Below are 17,062 nucleotides of genomic sequence, written 5' to 3'. Positions count from 1 at the left end.
TTTAGTTTAAGTATTTCTTTCAGTTCTGGATCGTGTGAGTTTAGGAGTCTCTTCCCTGATGAGTTGCACAATCTGAGGTTTTAGTCTTTCTCAGCTTCAAGAAGCCTGTTCAAGTTTTAAACCAAACATTTCTGCTCTGGACCTTTCCCCTATTTAAAGATCTTACGCTGAGATAACTTTTCCCCAGCTTTTCTGAACAAATTTCTCTACGAGAAACTGTTTGATAGACCTAACTTCAACCAAAATTTCTCCAAACCAAAAATAAATACTTTCTAACCTACGTGCTCCTCCCCAACTAAAGCAAAAATCCTTATCCTTCTAAACAGAAAAGGGTAATAGTCCTCAAAGTTCATTGTTTTGGTTGTAAGTGAATCCCAGTGCGACCAGATTCACATTATCACCCCCAGAACTCTTTCGCTCATACTTACTTCAACAGGGACTAAGTGATTGCACAGTGATATTGTCACTGACGAGTTATCCAAAGATCCAGGTAATGTTCCAGAAATCTGGAATTGAATCCTGCCACGGCAGATAGTGGAATTTGAACTCAATAAAAGTCTGTTTTAAGAATATAATGATGACCATGTCAATTGTTGTTTAAGAATACATCTTGCTCGGTAATGTCCTTTCGTGAATGAAATGGTTTGGCCTATACGTGACTCCAGGCCCATAACAATAAGGTTGACTGTCGATTTTAAAAACAGATTAGCCAGTGATGCCCATGTCCTGGGAATGAATTGACAGTGAGGCAAAAAGGTTCCAGAAATATTTGAGTTATTTCTTAATTCTCCTCTTTAATTCTCTTGAGGGGCATGGGCGTTGCTGCCTATGGGCTAACTTTGTTGTATTTGTACCAAAGCCCACAAAATTAGTTCAGACTCCAAAAATGAAATGAAAATATATACGTATAAATCTTACTTCCCTTTGCAAGTAGCTTGGTGGGTGGCACTGTCACTTCGACACTGAGAAGGTAGTGTGTGCAAACCCTCTTCTAGAAATAGGAATGCAATATGCAGGTTGAGACATCAGAGCAGTATCTGAAGGATTGTATCTCTCTCCAAGAAGCTGTCTTTTCTTTAAAACTGTTGTCAGCCAGTATGAGTTGATCCAAAAGATACCATAACTCTTGTCGAAGAGGAACAACTGGATTTTCCCAGTGTCTCTGCCAGCATTTGTTCTTCAACTAACATCACCATAAAAAACAAAATCCTTGAACCTGAGACAGTAGAAACTGCCAATGCTGGAGAATCTGAGGTAACAAGGTGTGGAGCTGGATGAACACGGTAGGCCAAGCAGCATCAGAGGAGCAGGAAAGCTGATATTTCGGGTCTCGACCCTTGTTCATTTTTTCTGATGTCAGCTTTCCTGCTCCTCTGATGCTGCTTAGCCTACTGTGTTCATCCAGCTCCACACCTTGTTATCTAAAACACTTGAACCTGTTGTTTCTATTGATGGGATTTGATTGGTTAAAGCTGGCTGCAAAGTGAGGTAATGGCATCTCATTGGCTGGGAAGCACTTTGGACATCCTGGGAATGTGAAAGGTGCTAAATAGATGCAAGTTCGTGCTTTTAAGTGTATGACAATGTTTTGTGACAGTTTGCGTGTGATATCTGATTGCACAATTGCTCAGTTTGTAATAAGATCATGTTGTTGTAGTTTTTCAGGCCCAGACGGTGATTGTGGATGATAGCGTATCTGGATTTATTGGAGCCAATGTGACTTTGCGCTGCACATTCACAAACATCAACCCCAACATCAAAATCACTCAAGTGACATGGCAAAAGGCAACCAATGGGTCGAAGCAAAATATAGCTATTTTTCATCCAACTATGGGCGTCTCTGTCTTGCCCCCTCACCAAGGCAGAGTATCTTTTAAGAAGCCATCACTGGACGATGCGACAATCCAGCTGTCCAGCCTAGAGCTGTCTGATGAAGGCGTCTACATCTGTGAGTTTGCAACTTTTCCGACGGGGAATCGAGAGAGCCAGGTTAACCTCACAGTTTTTGGTAAGTGCTTCTATAAATCAGATAGACAGTAATATAATGTTCTAAGCGGTGTCTAAACAGTGTGTGTGGAACTGCCTTTAGAAGTCCTAAAACCTCAACTAATAGTCTAGGGATCAAGAGTTGAAGTCCTACCTGATCGTTACAGAATTTGAATTCAGTTTATGAAAGGAAGCCTGGAAGAAAAAGCTGGAATCAGTAAAAGTGTGCGCAAGTGCACTGATGTAAAAGCCAAAATGGTTCATGCACATCCTTCAAGAAAACACACGGTTCCTTAACAGGTCAGAGTGGTTCCAGACTTACACCCATGTGGTTACTGCTTAACCTCCCTCTGTTGTCAGTGAACTTGTAGATGGCGTTCGTTCAGATTGTGGAAACACAGTCATGGGTGTTCAGGAGGTACAGCAGGGGGCTGAGAACGCATCCTGGGTAGGAGGGGAGGGGGTTCCAGTGTTGAGTGTTATTGTGGAGGAGGTGCAGTTACCTTTCCTCATTGATCAGGAAGCTGAGGATCCAGTTGCAGAGGGCAGAGCTGAGACAAGGTCACAGAGCTTTGAGATCAGTCTGGAGGGGATAATGGTGTTGAAGGTGGAGCTGTGGCCAATGAGTAGGAGTCTGATGGAGGTGTCTTTATATCCAGACGTTCCAGGGATAAGTGCAGCACTATGGATATGGCATCCTCTGTTGATCTGTTGTGTCAGTGGACAAACTAGCGGGAATCGAGGCAGGTTGGGAGACTGGAGCTGATGTGGGTCATGACCAGTCTGTCCAAGCACTGACTTCAATAATCATGAAATGCTATTGGACGATAGTCATTAAGGCACACTGCGTTGTGTTTTCTTGGGTATGGGGATGATGGGGAAGCTGAAGTTGAGGATTGAAGTCTTGCTCCAGGACCTGAGCACTGTGATGAAAACGAATACTCCTGTATAGTACTGATAGCACTGTGGGGCCCTCTTCAAGACTAGATGTTACGCTGAGTTGTTTCTAGGAGATTTAGACAATTCATAGCCTTCAAACGCAAAAAATTCTATTGCACTATTTCAAAGAAGAGAAGGGAAAATGTATTTACCCCTCAATCAACATCACAAAAATAAATGATCATTCATCTTATTGGCTGTTGGATCTTCCTGGGTGCAGTCTGCCTGTTACTTTCTGCAAGTAACTGCACTATTGGCTGTAAATTATAATGAAGAAGTGTTGTATGAGTGCAAGCCTTTGTGCAATTATTTTAATGTTATAAAATAGAGGGTGGTATCCTGTCACTAAGTCACTGTTTGTTTACTTGTGCACAGTACACTGGCTGTAACCATCCGGTTCGAATCAGTTCCTGAACTGAGGAGGCTCTAAATCTGCGGGTTATATTGGTCAGCCAGGGCATTCCTGACTGGCCCAGGTTAACAACCCCAACCAAAGACTTTGTAGTCAGTGAGGTTCACCTAGTTTCAATCGCTGCAAACACATACTGGAAATGTTTTACCTGAATTTCTCGTGTACAGCAGTTTTAACCAATTGAATGGCTGTTTAATCCGGCCATTTGAATACTGTTTTCACCATCTCACTTTCCCACACAGTTGTAAACTTATTCTGTAGCTACCAGCTCCGGGCCTGGATGACTATTTGACAGTGTGATAGTTGGAAAATGCCCCTTGGAGGGGGATTTCCTCCTCTAGCAGTAAATTCTCCACAAGCACAACATTCAAGATATCCAGTGATCTGTGCTAGAATATCAGCACTATGTAACAGTGCAACTCCAGCCAACAATGTTAGAATTGGTTCTTAGGATGGAAGCCAAGTCTAATCCCTTGAATGTATGTGACTTGGAAGATTAATCTCTACAAAATTTGCTTTCTCCAAAATACCTGAATCCAGTGCTTCATTTCCATTGTATCCTCATGGCATCTTTCTTGGTCAATGTACAATCTAAACTCCTCTTCATCAACACGGCTTTTCTGGTGACACATGTTGTATGATGCAATTACATCATTAGCGTTGCCTCATTTTGTATGGTGACTGATTGTGCTGCGCTTGGATGTCAGTTTGGATTATGGCTGATAGTTTATGTCTCTCTCCAGCTTGCAGCTCTGTTTCCCTGTATGCAAGAGTGTGTGTGTGTGTGTGTGTGTGTGTGTGTGTATTTAATTGCTCTGCATTTTAATATGTCTCTCCCTTTCTCCTTCTCCTCTGTGTCTTTACATGTTCCATCTCCCTTCTAAAAGAACCAAAAATAGTGCTGTACAAGAGCAGGCCCTTGGGTATGCCATGTCTGTGCTAACTGTGATCCCTTTCTAAACTCGTCGCATTCCTCTATACCCTGCCTGTTCATGTGTCTGTCTAAATGCCTCTTAAACATTTAAATGTGTATTTTTTTTTTACTGATTCATGCGGTGCGGGGCATTGCTCCACCATTTACTGCCCTTCCAGGCCAGACCAGGTAGGGATAGCAGACTTCCTTCCCTAAAGAATATTAATGAGTCAGATGGTAGTCACGGCAGGTTTCCATTGGATGAGCTTTTTGTTTATTCTAGATTTTTATTAATTTAAATTTCACTTTCTGTCACAGTGCCATTCAACCCCATGTTGCCAAAATACATGTCTGGGTTTTCTCGATGATCAATCCACAATGTCAGTACCTCCATGTTGCTCTGTCCATGTGTGTGTTGATTGCTCTCACCATTTTTTCCTCTGACTGTATGTATCTTCCTCCACTCCCTCCATTTCCCTCCACTGCCTTTTACATCTCCTCAACATTCCCCACCAACCCCCCGCCCCCAAACCTTTGCTGCTGTCTCTCTCTCAAACCCTGAGCCTTCCCCCAGTGCCGTTGTTTCTCCACCTCTTTTCTGTCTCTCTCTCCCTCTGTCTCTTGCTCTCTGTCTTTCCAATAAGAAAATGATTTATTTGTGCATTTTAAATATTGCACTTGGTGAGATTAGATTAGTTGAATTGTTTACATGACACTAATAACTGCTGTAGGGAACATGGAAATGTTAGTTTCATAATCCTTCTCTTCAGAGCACAGTGTTATTACCGTGGCAGTTTCAACTCCAGCTATGCATGTTTCTTGATCAATTTACACTGGCTCCATGGTGCAGTTTATAAATTGATGGTAAAAGTTAGGCAACTTTTAAGTTTCTAGTAGAAATTGTTAGCTGGTAATGGCAGAGGATCTGCCAACATTGCTGTGGCCACATGGTCAATCTCTCTTCAGAATTAATTTGCATCGACCAAGGACCAGTTTAATTTATACGGAGCAGTGTTATGTGCATTGTGTGTAAACTGCACCACGTCATACATTCGGGTTCATAAAGTCCTCCAGTCTTCACCTTATCCTGGTCAGCAGATCTCTGTTTCTCTCAGTAAATTCAATAGGGGGAGCATAGTAATAGGCCAATTGAATTGTGTTGGTGAGTGAGGGAGCTGGGAAAGGCCTCTGTGTCTGAGTGATACACTAGCTGAGCAGTGTGAGAATTCAGAGACTTCACTTGGCTTGGTCTTTGCTGGAAATGCACTTCACAGCCCCAAAAGGAAACACAGCAGTGGGAGTGTGTACCCCAGTACAGTCTTGCTAAAGCTGTTATATCTGTGCGTCTCCTGCTACATGATAGAAATACGTTGTAGCAGTAATTCAGTGAAGACTGCCTTGTATTTATATCACAATGAATAAAAAAAAATCTTGTGTTTTGAATAGTACGTTTCATACCCACCACTTTAAAGCCAATGAGGTACTTTTGCAGTCTAATTTCTGTTGGAATGCAGGACATGTCTGACCTTGGCAAGATCCTACAAACCATTGTGATAATCTTCACATAGTCTATTTCAGCCTGCTGTTTGAGGGATAAAGCACACCAGGGAGGATTCCCCTATTCTTCCTCAAAATACTGCTTATATTGACATATTGAGGCAGTTTAGGAATTAGTTTGATGTCTCATCTGAAAGCTAATATCTCTGATAGTGTAACACTCCCTCAGTATTGCGCTTGAGTGTCACCATTAGCTGTGCCCAGGCCCTGAGTGGGTCTTTAACCTAGAAACTTCTGACTCAAACAAGCCTGCTAACAGCCGAGCACTGATGGGTGCCCACATTTGATTGACCTTTTGGGGGAGGGTTGCGTCACATCGCCACCTGAATTGGATTTGCAAATCCTGACTAATGGAAATCTATCCATACAATTCAATGGAGATACTGTATCTTAAACGTTTTGTGGGCAGATGGTCTATCTCTATGCTATAAATTGTATTGTGTTTAAAAGTCATCTGTATAACTGTAGCTGCCAAATGAAAGAAAACAGCTGTCTGTATGGGTCTCTGATTGAGGCCTTGTACCATAAAACAGCATCTGACATTAACCAAAATAAGGATACACAGGCACTTGGTTGAAGCTCAGCAGCAAATCATCTCCGCAGTGTAGCTAAGAACAAAACACAGATAATCTACGGAAGAGTGCATCCTGCCATTTGTTTGCAGTCAGAAGATGGAAACATGTTTAGTCTCTCATTAGGAAACTGGTGGCCATAAATCATTTGTTTTGCATGACAATGCAATGGGGCAAATTGGGCTTGGGCCTCTTGGCTTCTCAGCTCCTCATTTTATGCTGTGCATACAGATCAGGCCTTGGAGATTGTTTAAATCTGTTTAAACAAAAAATGCAAGGACTTGCTTCCTGCTTCGACATTGCAGAACTGATCCTGTTAATAGAATTTAGTTACGGTCTGTCTCAGCCATTTCTTCCTGAGGCCCACATGGGAAAGTTGCTGCCCTTTCTTATTCATTCAGGAATGTGAATATTACATTCAAGGCCATTATTTCTTGCATTTGAGGACCTGCTTTCTTCATATTGTGGCTGCATAGTTTATCTACAGTTGACAATGTAATTTATTGAGACACCTCCACTTAAACATTTGACCTCCGTTCAACTGAATCATCAAAAACCAGTGTGCTCTTGGTGGGAGTTTGGCCATTTAGTAAAATGCAAATTCAAGATTTAATGTCCAAGCACAGTCTGTAGGATTAGATTGTTCTGGAGTTAATGTAACACGTGGGCCCTGAATTCCTAACTGATTATTCCTAAAGGGACAGTCCCAGGCCTCAACCAAGGAGGTAAGATTTGTAAAATCTCTGCCTGAGCGTAGACCTCTTGTTGCCAGTCCCAGAGTCAGAAATTGGAGACCACAGATCGTCACCGTTTGGCTCAGTCTGCCTGCCTAATGCTACTCCGCAGCCAGTCAGCTCACTTCAGTCTCTCGCTCTGTCTCTCCATTCTACCTTTTAAATTCACTTGTGGGGCATGGGCAGTGCTGGCTGGGCACAGCGTTCATTGCCTGTCCCTAGTTGCCCCTTGAGAAGGTGGTGGTGAGCTGCCTTCTTGAATGGCTGCAGTCCAGATGTTGTAGGTGGACCTACAATGCCATTAGGGAGGGTGTCCATGATTCTAATCCAGCAACACTGAAGGAAAAGTGATGCATTTCCAAATCAGGTAGAGGCTTGGAGCAGAACTTGCAGGTGATGGTGTTCCCATGTATCTGCTGCTGTTGTCCTTCAGGACAGAAGTGGTTGTAGGTTTGAAAGGCGTTTCCTGAGTTTCTGCAGCGCAACTTGTGGATAGTACACACTGTTGCTCCTGATCATCAGTGGTGGAGGGAATGGATGCTTATGGGTGTGGTGCCAATCAAGCGGGCTTGATTGTCCTGGATGATGTCAATCTACTTGAGTGTCATTGGAGCTATGCCCATTCCAGGCAAGTGGGGAGTATTCCATCACACAGTTGACTTGGGTTTTTGTAAACGATAGACACTAGGGAATCAGGAGATTAGTTATTGCTGAAAGATTCCCAGACTCTGGCCTGCCCTTTTAGCTACAGCACTTCTATATCAAGTCCAGTAAAATTTCTATTCAATTTTAACCCCCAGAATGTTGATACTGGCAAATTTAATAATGGCAATAACATTGCATGTCGAGGGACCATAGATTCTCTCTTACTGGAGATGGTAATTGCCTGGCATTTGTGTGACAGTGAAAGTTCCCTGCAACGTAACCAGCCGAGACTGAGATATTGCCCAGGCTTGCTGCATTTGGGCATAGACTGTGTCAGTATCTGAGGAGTCCTAAATGGTACTGAACTATGTGCGATCATTGGTGAACACTCCACTTCTAACCTTGTGGGGATTCCTCATTGATGAAGCAGTTGAAAATGTTTATGCCCAGGACACTGCAGTGGTAGTGTCCCTTTGTCTGGGCCAGGAATCAAACCTCAACAGATCTAGATATGTGTAATAATATCTGTGAACAAAGTGATTCGGAACTGCTGTAGTGATGCCCTGGGACAGAAGCAAATGCCCTCCTATAGCCACGACCATCTTCCACTGTGCCAGGAATGACTCCAACCAATTTTCCTCCGATTTCCTATTGACTGTAGTTTCTGCTTCTACTCTTTGTCTGACTGTTCCTTTGCCTGTTTATCTCTCAAGCTGTTTGTGCTGTCACTCCTTACCTTGTCTTTTGTATGCACACTTTTTAAATAGAATCCGTACAGTCCACACCGACCCTAAGAAGATTCCACCCAGACCTATGCCCCTAATCTACACTATGGGGCAATTTAACACGGCCAATCCAGCCAGCCTGCACATCTTTGGAATGTGGGAGGAAACCCACGCAGACACGGTGAGAATGTGCAAACTCCACACAGACAGTCGCCCGAGGGTGGAATCAAACCTGGAACCCCGGTGCTGTGAGGCAGCAGTGTTAACCACTGAGCCACTGTGCCACCCCAAATCATCCCCTCACACTGTTCCCATCTACCTGCCTTGTTCTCTTGCCTCACTGATACTGTGTCCCTCCTTCCCATACTGCCAGCACTCATTCTGTCTCGCACAATCTCACTCTCCCACACTCTTGCATTCTCTCCATCTTACACACTCATTCTCTCTTTAACACACAGGAACGTATGCACATGTTTTTGGAGAAAATCTCTTGGAACAACAAATATCCATCCTTCTCAGTAAATTACTGAATATTTGCAATATTACATTTACCTACAGCGAACAGAGTGATAAATGTAAAGCCTCACAGCTCACACAACATTTGAGAGAGTTTGCATTATCCATCCCATATTGGCAGCCATTTAAGATGATGTGATCTATTGATTGAACAAATGTCAGAAATTAATCCAATGTTCTACTCACAGATGTTCAGTTCTTGCAGTCTTTTCTAATCTCTCCTCCCTAATCTGGTGAATCTGAAATATTTAAACTTTGAATGAAGATAGGTTCTTGTTGACAGGCCAGTTGGGATTTATTATTTTAAATATGTTACAAAAGAGCTGAAGTTATGTTTCAGAATTGGAAGTGATTACAGGGGCAAGATTTATATCTGTTAGTGCCTTGCAGTACAGTTTTTCTGTCTGTAATCCCAACTGCTTTATGGAATTGTTATTATTATCATGGTTGAAAAACATGAGACCATTCATCCCATTGTATCTGCGCCAGCTCTGTGTTAGAGCAGCCAGCTACTCCCACACACCCTCTCCATTCTGCAGGCTCGCACATTTTTTCTTCTGTTTAATTATCCAAATCCCTTTTGAAAGCCGCAGTACAATCTGCCTCCACCAGACTCAGTGCATTCCAGATCCTAACCACTCTTTTGTTTCTTTCTCATAACATGTCTTTTATACCAGACCCTTAAATCAGTCCTTTAGTTTACAGCCCTCTGACAAGTTTTGTGTAGGGTTTTATCTTGTTAGTATCTTCAGCTGTATTGTCTTGCTTTATCTTAAATTCTCTGTTACTCTCTGTCTGTTTGTTCCCTTTCTTTTGCTTTTTATCCCTCTCTTTCTCATCTCTTCTTGATCTTCCTTTATCATTTTCTCCTGCACATTTTCCTGCTGTCCTGTTCTCTCCATCTTGTACATGGACATTTGTGTGTTTCATGCTTCTGCCAAGTAATTGTACAATATCATCATTAGTGTCCAACAGAATGGGTTAAAGTTTGCTACGGTGGACAGGACATCCACTGGTTTTATACTCCCTGTGTGGTGAATTGGAGAGGCAATCTAGATTATGCCCTGGCCACAGCCTTTAGAATTTGTTTTATTAATTCACTTGTGGGATATGGGCATTGCTGGCTGGGCCCAGCATTTATTGCTTGTCCCTACTTGCCCCTTGAGAAGGTGGTGGTGAGCAATCTTCTTGAACTGCTGCAGTCCACATGCTGTACATTGACCCACTATGTCATGGGGGAGGGATTCGCAGGATTTTGACCCAGCAACCATGAAGGAACTCAGGGTGGTGCGTGGTTTGGAGGGGAACTTGCAGGGGGTGGTGTTCCCATGTATCTGCTGCCCTTGTCCTTCTAGATGGAAGCAGTCGTGGGTTCGGAAGGTGCTGTCTGAGGATCTTTGGTGAATTTCTGCAGTGCATCTTGTATACAGTACACACTGCTGCTACTGAGTGTCGGTGGTGGAGGAAGTGGGATATTTGTGGATGTGGTGCCAATCAAGCGGCTGCTTTGTCCTGGATGGTATCAAGTTTCTTGAGTGTTGCTGGAGCTGCACTTGTCCAGGAAAGTGGGGAGTATTCCATCACACTCCTGAATGGTGCCTTGTAGATAGTGGACAGGCTTTGAGGAGATAGGAAGTGAATTACTCACTGCAGGATTCCTAGATTCTGGCCTGCTCTTTTATCCATTGTGTTAAGGTGGTGAGTCCAGGTCAGTTTGTGGTCAATTGAAGCACATCAAGTGGATTCCTGGTGACCAACAGCGCCATTAAATATTTATATCATATCTTTAAAACCTCTTACTGCCTTTGAAGGTTCAGAATCAGACACAAACCAAATAGACATTTGAGAAGTCAACCAAAAATATTGTGAGACTTTTAGGGAAAGTGATGTAATGTGGAGGAGAGGATTAGATGGGTTAATTCATCACCTCACTTTGCTCCGTGAGCTTGTTTCAGAGCCTTTTTTAAACTTTTTTGTGTTGTACGTGAAAGGTTCTGAAAACTAATGTTTAATCCTTAAACAAAAACGGAAGTTGCTGGAAATGCTCAGCAGGTTGGTAGCATCCGTGAAGAAAAAAGTCAATGTCGAACCTTTCGGGTCCAGTGAACCTTTCCTTTAACTCTGATTTTTTTTTCTTACCAGATGCTGCCAGATCTTCTGAGCTTTTCCGGCAACTTCTGTTTTTGTTCCTGATTTACAGCATCTGCAATTCCTTTGGTTTTCACTTAGTATTTAACATTTAGTCCTTTAACTGTTTAAGGAAAGTATTGGATTATCAGTGTGATAATGTGACTTCTGAGAAGGTACCAACTGTGCAAAGACTTTTGTTACAAATCTCCTGTTATGCTATTATTGCACTCAAATGGAGGTAACAGTATGAACACATTTTAATTACAAAGGGGGTCTGGCAGTGCAGGGGAGTTCAATCTCTCATGTGTTATCGTTTCCTTTCATTGACAGTTCTGTAATTTTCTTATAGCCAGGCCAGTGAATGATGCGGAGCTCAGCCCAAACACCATCACAGCACGAGCTGGTTTTTCGGGAAAGATTGTTGTAGCAACATGTACATCTGCCAATGGGAAGCCACCAGGAACCATCACTTGGGAGACAAAAGTAAATGGGGAGGCAGTTGTTAAAGAATTCCGCAACCAGAATGGCACCATCACAGTGATCAGCCAGTACCTGCTAGTTCCATCCAGAGAGGCTCACAGGCAATCACTGACATGTGTGGTGAACTACCAGATGGATCGCACCACCAAGGTGCTGATGTTAAATGTGCAGTGTAAGTATCAGCTGTGTCAATATTCCTAATTTTCCGAAAACTGAACAGAAGCATTACGACTATTTTTGCTGTGAACGATGTCTGGCTCTGTGCTCCTTTCCCCTTGCATATATACCCTTGGCTCACAGGGACACGTGTTCGCAATACCTTCCGAAAGTAATCTGAATTCCTGTAAAGCTCCTCAACCATAGGCTGTTGAATAGACAGTAGACCCCAAGTGGAAAATTTAAGGGATGGGCAATTGCTGAAAATAAGAATTTTTTTTTAAAGCTGAGGTAGGTAGCAATTCCAAAGCGAACAAAGCAGGAACTTCCAGAAGCAAGTGGGTAGAAGTGATCCAAGCAGCCATTCCCTGGAGGAGAGGACTCTTGTTGTTAACATCTCCAGGATACGTCATGCAATACACATTAACCAACTTTGTGTAACATTTCTGACCTTTGACATTCTCCATTCAAAGGCACCTCCTCAGTTGAGAAGTGGTAGGTCACCAAGTCTGAATAGCCTGGGCCATGAACAAGTGGAAGCACAAAGTCACATTGCAGATAGATACCTGTCCTGGTAGAAGCAGCTTTATCTCTTAACATGACAATGTGGTTAATTCTTTTGTCTAATAAATAGGTTATTTAAGGCAAAACTACTAAATGAAGTAAACTCTTTCGGGTTTGGGAGTGAATACGTACAAAGCTGTCTCTGAAATCTCTGTGTTGGTGCCATTACTTCTCTGTGCAGATGAACCAGAGGTTACAGTGGAAGGATTTGATGGGAATTGGTATTTGAACAGAGAAGATGTACGTCTGACATGCAGAGCAGACGGCAACCCACCTGCCACAAAGTACAAATGGAAGATGTAAGTACTTGCAGCTCTCTCTATGGGCTCCACAAGAAACAGCAAACTCTGGAAATTTGCATTTGAAAATAAAAATGTGGTTAATTCCTTGGATGGAAAATTTAAATCATTACTAAGCTCCTCTAACAGTGTCTCCACCCACAACTTCAGCCCATTTCTTCCCTTTTGAAGCTTGTTGTGCATTTCCAGTGCTTACAGATTTTATTTTAGTCTCAGCTTTTTTCTTGATATTTTGCCAGGGTGATCAGATGCTGCTCCCTGGCTCTGTACTCCCTCTCCGGCTGGATTACCGTCCTTGTCTGATTCTGGCTTCTTTGAGCAAACCTGGTTTTACACACCCTCCCCATCTCTTAAAAACAAGCTTTTGGATTCAATAATGTGTGGCTCACTGTCAAACGTCATTCATGTTCTTACAAACAGCCTCGGAATATTTGCTATGCTAATGGTACTAGTATGTTGTTGTCGCCATCATTGTCATTGTTTGAGACATTCCACCCACGCCCCCTTCCCAACCCCCAGCAGCGCCTTCCTCAATGGGGTTTAATCTGAACATTCAGTCAGTCTGACTTCCCATCTGCTTTTGGAACAAGGGCCATAAATTCTTAGTTGCAATTAAACGTGAAGATATTAGAAAAGCATTTTATTACTTTTTTCCAAAATCGTTTGTGTTGATGAAGCTCATCCTGGCAAATAGATGTCAACGCTGTGGAATTAAACATGCTCTGCTCGTGCCTACTTGTGATTTTCTCAGATATGAAAAAGCAGTAACCCCAAAGACAGACAGTTACATTCTCTTTCCTTTTCCGCCTCAACTATCCTTGTATCCTCTGCATCTACTGTGAGTTATTTCATGTTTTGGATAATGGGATGAGAGTGCTGAAACTCAATGAAATTCAACACTAAGAGCTGTCAGACTTTCGCCTGGAAATACATCTAGGTTCCTGAGATCATGTTGTATGTGGCTGCAGTATCCAACAACAGCAGCATACATTTATATATCCCCCTTTTTAAGGTAATTAACTACCCCAAATTGCTTGATAGCAATGTTCTAAAACAAAGTTTGACACCAAGCTTCATAAAGACGTATTAGTACGTCTTGGAAAGTGAAAGGTTTCAGGAGCATCTTATAAATAGATTATCCTTTATTGGATACAGGAGTACAGTGAAAAGTTTTTACAATGGTTGCCTTTTAATGGCACCATTTCAGGCACAAGTACCTAAGTACACATCTTACAGAGTAATACAGTATAATGTTGTTATCCAAGAGGATTGTAAAGTAAGGATTTACATTACAGTCCAGTATGGAGTACCAAACAGCATCAGCTCAGCAGACGATGCCAGTCCCATGTGCAACAACTGTCCACTCCTCACCAACAACAAGGTAAGTCGCCTCCTTCACTGGCTCATCCCGCTAGCCAACCCCCCACCCCACCACAGTGTACTGGCTCCTTCCCCACACAGCTGTGGGGACTTGCTGCTAGCACCTGCCGGTATTCACCTCCAGTGCTTCATTGCTCAGACGTTTGTGTACGGGAGTTGGGATGTCATGTTGAAGCTGTAGAGGACGCTGCTGAGGCCTCTTCCAGAATAGTGCATCCAGTTCTGGTCACCCAAACAGCAGCCTGGGAGTAGCTTCATCCCACAGACTCTCGCAGTTCAAGGAGATGTAGTGTGATTTTGGATGGCAGCACAGTGGCTCAGTGGCTAGCGCTACTACTCACAGCACCAGGGACCCAGGTTCAATTCCATTCTCGGGCAACTGTCTGTGGAGTTTGCACATTCTCCCTGCATCTACGTGGGTTTCCTCCAGGTGCTCTATTTTCATCCTACCAGTTCAAAGTTTTGTACAGGTTAGGGTGGATTGGCCATGCTAAACTGCAGTGTTCAGGGATGAGTAGTTTTGGTGGATTGGTCATGCTAAATGCAGGGTGACAGGTACACAGTGGGGGAACTGTGTCTGCATGGGATGCTCTTAGAGGGTTGGTACATTTCTGATGACCAAATGCCCTCTTTCAGTGCTGTGGGGATTCTGAGGAGGACAGAGGCCTAGGAAATAAATATTGGAATTTAAAGTTAATGGGAAGGAAGACCTGGACACTCAGGATTAGGCAGTAGTATTTGGAGATGGTCAGGAGAGACTCCCCATCTAGGTTTTCCTGGTGACCTTCTGTCTTTGGGATTATTCTGGAGTAAAGGACTGCTTTTTAATGGTTGTCACTAATGTTTTTCTCACTAGCGCTAGTAGCAGTTAGGATACCAGTCACCACAACATTATCCAGGTCAAATGATATGGACTTTTCCAGTGTTTTATACTTGTGTCTCTATTCATACAGCAGTAGTCAGGCAGGGCAGAAGACTGATGTAACAGAATGTAAGGGCACTCATTAAAGTAAAGGGGCATAGAGTTGGGGTTTATGGGCTTCAGAAGGGGGAGGGGGCATGGGGCACTTTACAAAAAGGTACATGAGTATAAGGTGAGTTTCATAGCAAGCATGGTGAGACAGTGTGGGAACTAAACGTTAATCATTAATGAAGTGAAAATAAACAATGCTTGACAAGACTAGATAGGCAAATGTGTAGCTACCCACTGTTTGATCTGTCTTCAGAACTGCACCTAGATTGTTTGTTTTATGTTGAAATGTGATGTGCAAGGCAACACAAAACTCATCATACATCATTGTGCGTTTTGGTTTCACTTGAGCAACACTAGGTTTCACTGGGCAGTATCACCTTCACAGCAGTTTCTGTATTTACTGAAAACAGTCGCATTTTGTAATGTTTGTGGGCCAAGCTGCCAGGCCTCATGGTCAGTTTAATCAGCTTGCTGTGATCTTGTGTCATATCTGAATTAGTGGCACTGTTTTATTAAAATGTTCAAACTGTTTCTGCTTTGAATGTATCAATGCACATGGATGATCGGTCAAGTACCTTTTAATCAGCTTCTAACCCCCAGAGTCCCATCTGTTCCAGCAAATGATGGATTTAAACTGCAATTTAGAGAACAGGAAAATTGCATGTTTATTAATTTTTAAAAAATCAAAGAATCTCGGGTAGTAACTGTGGTACCTGGGAAAAATATTGTTGTGGATATTTAAGTGGGTGAAATTTTGCGATCTGTATTTGTGTTTCATTAGCTGTTCATGCTGAATTCTAAGTGTGAATTTAATGGATACATTCAGTAGCAGATATGGCATGCAGCTTTGTATTCAGTGATGACTTGGTCAAGTCGGAACTTGCCTGTGCAATCTAACAAGAGTTGGCAGCTTGATCCAGTTCCCAGTGAGCCTAAATTGAATTCAAATGGTTGTTTATGGCAAGGATCTGGATATTATATTAGTCTCATGTTAACTGCTCATCCAACACTGGACCAGTTATGCCAGTAATGTTAAGATGTGTAAAAATAACACGGCATTATCTCACAATCTCCCCCATGCTGAAAGAATTCATGTGCATTAGCAAGCTTCATTAAAATAGTTCTGAGCCTTGTGCCATTGAGGCAATAATCCCTAATACAGCTACATTAGAAACTGGCAATCCAGAAATCATTAGCAAATGGTCATAATTGTTCATCAGTTGGCTGTGAGAGTCCAGCACAAAAAATGGTCCGTTGAGTCCATGGTGCCCCTTCCAACGATCAATCCAGTCAATCCCACTCCTCCACTCTTCTTGCCAACATCCCTCCTTTTTATTTGGCTTCAAGTATTTAACCAATTCCACTTTTAAATTGCAAAAGGAATTCGTACATGTGTTATTCCTTCTCAATTAGCTTGCAGGACACTGATATCAGATGCATTCCCCATGGCTTGCCTCGGTCCTTCTCAGTGGACTTGCATTTCTTAAATAAAAGTTTCGGCACAACTGTGTTTCCTGGTGTGGTCTCTGCAAAAATGCCTCAGCTAATCAGAATGCGCATGCAAACTAATTGGCACCCTGATCGTCATGCAGAATAAATTAAAGTTTGGAATTCTTGCATGCTGGGTGCAGGGTGAAAAACTTGTACAGTTTGTCTGTTCTGGATGTGAGTTTGCTCGCTGAGCTGGAAGGTTAGTTTTCAGACGTTTCGTCACCATTCTAGGTAACATCATCAGTGAACCTCCGACGAAGCGCTGGTGTTATGTCCCGCTTTCTATTTATCTGGTTAGGTTTCCTTGGGTTGGTGATGTCATTTCCTGCGTTGGTGATGTCATTTCCTGTTCTTTTTCTCAGAGGATGGTAGATTGGCTCCAAGTCAATGTGTTTGTTGATGGAATTCCGGTTGGAATTTGTCTGTTTATCAACAATGCTCAAGTTACGTGCTACCAAGTGACTTAAAAACATTTCTCCGCGTAGAGTCATAGAGTTGTACAGCACAGAAACAGACCCTTCAGTCCGACTTGCCCATGCCAACGAGATGTCCTAAATAAATCTAGTCCCACTTGCCGGCCTTTGGCCCAC

The 17,062-nt window shown here is 42.7% G+C and overlaps 1 protein-coding gene across 7 annotated transcripts in view; it reads left to right on the top strand.

Moving 5' to 3' along the window:
- The window catches only part of nectin1b (nectin cell adhesion molecule 1b), a 517,671-nt gene that overhangs the window by 119,653 nt on the left and 380,956 nt on the right, over positions 1-17,062 (top strand). For all 7 annotated transcript variants that reach the window (XM_059639109.1, XM_059639107.1, XM_059639108.1 and 4 more), the window contains exons 2-4: positions 1,658-2,008; positions 11,479-11,781; positions 12,511-12,628. In XM_059639109.1, the coding sequence (XP_059495092.1) occupies positions 1,658-2,008; positions 11,479-11,781; positions 12,511-12,628 (772 nt within the window). The remainder of the gene's footprint in view (positions 1-1,657; positions 2,009-11,478; positions 11,782-12,510; positions 12,629-17,062) is intronic.

This window comes from Stegostoma tigrinum, chromosome 32, assembly GCF_030684315.1.
Source record: "Stegostoma tigrinum isolate sSteTig4 chromosome 32, sSteTig4.hap1, whole genome shotgun sequence".
Taxonomy (NCBI): Eukaryota; Metazoa; Chordata; class Chondrichthyes; order Orectolobiformes; family Stegostomatidae; genus Stegostoma; species Stegostoma tigrinum.
This window is presented reverse-complemented; position numbering and strand designations above follow the sequence as displayed.